This window comes from Loxodonta africana, chromosome 9 (assembly GCF_030014295.1).
Source record: "Loxodonta africana isolate mLoxAfr1 chromosome 9, mLoxAfr1.hap2, whole genome shotgun sequence".
Lineage (NCBI taxonomy): Eukaryota > Metazoa > Chordata > Mammalia > Proboscidea > Elephantidae > Loxodonta > Loxodonta africana.
In genome coordinates this window covers 53,516,525-53,520,044 of record NC_087350.1, presented here as the reverse complement: position 1 = coordinate 53,520,044, position 3,520 = coordinate 53,516,525, and the positions used below count along the sequence as shown (strand labels likewise).

The window sequence follows — 3,520 nt, the reverse complement described above, 5'->3', positions numbered from 1 at the left end:
AGTTAAGGGATGTGACTGGAAAAATCAGTATCTTTTATGCTGTGAAACTTGAATGAAAATGATCTGGTTTGAATTGAGGAAATAATTCAGGCCAGAACGTGGGAGAAAAACTGGTCTTTACTCTTTCCTTTCAAAAACTCCTTTAGAGACAATGATGGTGGATTGAAATTGAGGAATGGGAAGGAATTTTGTAGAAGGAAGGACTGACATACAAGGTATGTCACCAGATCTTTTGTTATTGAGCTAGATTCCAGTCCTTAATGACCTTACCTTGGCTAGTTACTTATGATGTTTCTCAGCAAGTATCCCAATTCTAATTTCTGTGAAATTCAGAGACCCCACTTGGTTTCTTATCTTGATTCAACTCACGGGATCCAAACATTAGCCAAATACTGTGTGAGACGAGTAGGTAGGATCACAAGAGAGCAACAGAGCAATTGGAGGGCCTGTAATAGTCTTTCTAAAAACTGATTACTGACCTAGCCTTGCACCTTAGTTTCTTAATCTCAGATTTCTGTTATAAACTGATGAACTTCTCAAGTTTAAATGTGGTCTGATCCAATAAATCATTCTGATATTTCATGGTTCCCCCAAAAGGGTTTTGTTGTTTTCTAGATGGACACATCATAAACTGAGATCAGACCATTTCTACTCCCCAAACCAAAAAGTAAAAACCAAACCCATTGCTGTCAAGTCAATTCTGATTCATAGAGACCCCGTAGGACAGAGTAGAACAGCCCCATAGGGTTTCCAGGGAGGGGCTGGTGGGTTCAAACTGCCAATCTTTTAGTTAGCAGTCAAGCTCTTAACCACTGTGTCACTAGGGCTTCATTACTACTCTGCTACCTGTGAAAAGTGCATGAGATATTAGATAAAGTTTCACATACTGATTAGTTCAAAAATATCTTCTAATTATTTGACATCAGAATGATTTCTTATTCTTTCACATTTCCACATGTCTTTTCATCTACAGCAGAAGAGAACTGGATGAAGAGGGATAATCAGAGCAGTGTGTCTGAATTCCTCCTCCTAGGACTCCCCATCAGGCCGGAGCAGCAGGGCATGTTCTTCGTCCTGTTCCTGGTCATGTACCTCACCACCATGTTGGGGAACCTATTCATTGTTCTGCTTATCAGACTGGACTCTTGCCTCCACACCCCCATGTACTTCTTCCTCAGCCACTTGGCCCTCACTGACATCTCTTTCTCATCAGTCACAGCACCAAAGATGTTGTTGAACATGCAGACACAAAGTCAATCTATCTCATATGCTGGGTGCATTTCTCAGGTCTATTTTTCCATCTTCTTTTTTGATATCGACAGCTTCCTTCTCACTTCAATGGCCTATGACAGGTATGTGGCTATTTGTCACCCCCTCCACTATACCACCATCATGAGTCGGAGCCTGTGTTTCATGCTAGTATTTGTGTCCTGGGTCTTATCCTTTGCCAGTGCTCTATTGCACACCTTGCTCCTGGCCCGTTTGTACTTCTGTGGAGACAATATTCTCCTCCACTTCTTCTGTGACCTCTCTACCTTACTTAAGCTTTCCAGCTCGGACACCACAACAAATGAGCTGGTTATTCTTACTGTAGGGACAGTGTTCATTACCCTTCCATTCATATGCATCCTGGTCTCTTATGGCCACATTGGGTCCACAATCCTGAGAGTTCCCTCCACCAAGGGGATCTGCAAAGCCTTGTCCACTTGTGGCTCCCACCTCTCTGTTGTGTCTCTGTACTATGGGGCAATTATTGGATTGTACATTTTCCCCTCATCCAGTGATTCCAACGGCAAGGATGTCATTGTGGCTGTATTTTACACTTTGGTCACTCCCATGCTAAATCCTGTTATCTACAGCCTGAGAAATCAGGCCATGAAAGGAGCTCTAGGAAAGATACTCAGTAGAGAAAAGTTTTCACCATAATGTACACTGAATCCAGGCTGGTGTGTGACTTGTTTTGTTCTGTAAGATATTGGCAAAAATAAATATAGAGACTTGAAAAGCACTGTGCCTGATGGCTTGCTCTTTCTTGCTATTGATGCCCTGAGACCTTCATGTGAGGAAACATACGTTAATCTAATGAAGAATGAAAGACCTTAGGAAGAGAGGCTCCAGGTGTCCTAACTATCCTGGCCACATTCAGAGAAGCCCTCAGGTGTTAGTGAGACTTTCTAGATAATCCACCCACAGACAATTCATCTCGGTGTAGTACTGCAGGCCTGAACCATAGAATTGTAGGCAAATGAAACGATTGTTTTAAGCCACTATGTTTTGGGTTGATTTCTTTCACAAAGTTGACTGATACATTTCTCATATTCCTGCAGCATTCACAATCTTTATCCGTTGTGATGACTTCTTACTAAGAACACCTGTGACTCTGCCTGAGAACTATATGGCTTCCTCTGAGAACAGGGGCAAAAAAAAAAAAAAATTTTTTTTTTTTTTTTTTCAGAAAGGCTATATGGAATAAAGGTTTAGTGGCTCTAGAAGAATATCTTAGTCAAAGACAGGTGGGAGCTGGTGGAAATGAATGCCAGTTATCTTACACAATGGGTGAGACAACTCTGAGGCATGTTCTAAGAGAATTGTTTGTCAGAGCTTTGAATCCCAATTTCCCTCAGTGGTAATTTACTCTTACCATGCACTGTATTGATTACCTACCTTTCCATGTCTCAGATCCCCACTCTCCTACTGTTTCTTCCTGGAATTGCCTTCCTAGTAAACTACTTGTATTCTAATACTTTTCTCAGGATCTTCTCAGGGAACCCAACCTACGACCGCAAGTACAGAAATGGGCCTAAGAAGACACTCAGGATAGGATTCTGGTTTAGGATCACTTTTTGTCCAAGGAGCAATGGAGCATATTGCTGGTGTTCAGTGGGATGTTGATAACTATGGAGTGCAGAAGTATCACAATTACTAAGATTCTCACTTGAGAAAAATTGGTTTCCTGTATTGGTGGGAGTGGAAGCACAGCCTTATACAATAAATAGAGCACTTTGAAAGATATGGGTACATATCTTATGAAGTCTGTCGAGTTGGTTTGCTGTTTTAAAGAGAGAATGACATAATTCTTGAATTTTGTAGCACTGCTATGTGCCATGACATGGGCTGTTTGCTAAGTCCTGTTGACACAGAGACATTATTTTAAATTGCTAGCATTCTTGCACTAGCCACTTGTCTTTGTTATCTAGTGTTGCTATAACAGAAATACCACAAGTGGATGTCTTTAACAAACAGAATTTTATTCTCTCACAGTTTAGAAGGCTAGAAGTATGAATTCAGAGCACCAGCTCTACAGGAATGGTTTCTGTCTCTGTAGGTTCTGGGAGAAGGTCCTTGTCATCAATCTCCCCTTGGTCTAGGAGCTTCTCAATGCTGGAACCCCAGGTCAAAAGGACATTGTCCTCTCCTGGTGCTTCCTACTTGGTGATAATAGGTCCCTCTCTTTCTGTTTGATTATCTCAACTTTTATCTCTTGTAAGATAACTGGTGATCCAGGCCACGCCTCAGAGAA

General features: G+C 41.5%; 1 protein-coding gene across 1 annotated transcript; it reads left to right on the top strand.

Annotated features, from left to right (window-relative positions):
• Window positions 1–987: 987 nt before the first annotated feature.
• Window positions 988–1,926, top strand: LOC135232345 (olfactory receptor 1J21-like). The gene has a single exon (XM_064290839.1). The coding sequence runs from the start codon at window positions 988–990 to the stop codon at window positions 1,924–1,926; it is 939 nt and encodes a 312-aa protein (XP_064146909.1).
• Window positions 1,927–3,520: the final 1,594 nt, after the last annotated feature.

Coding starts and splice junctions, on each gene's coding strand:
- LOC135232345 (XM_064290839.1), top strand. CDS start 988: ATGAAGAGGGATAATCAGAGCAGTGTGTCTGAATTCCTCCTCCTAGGA.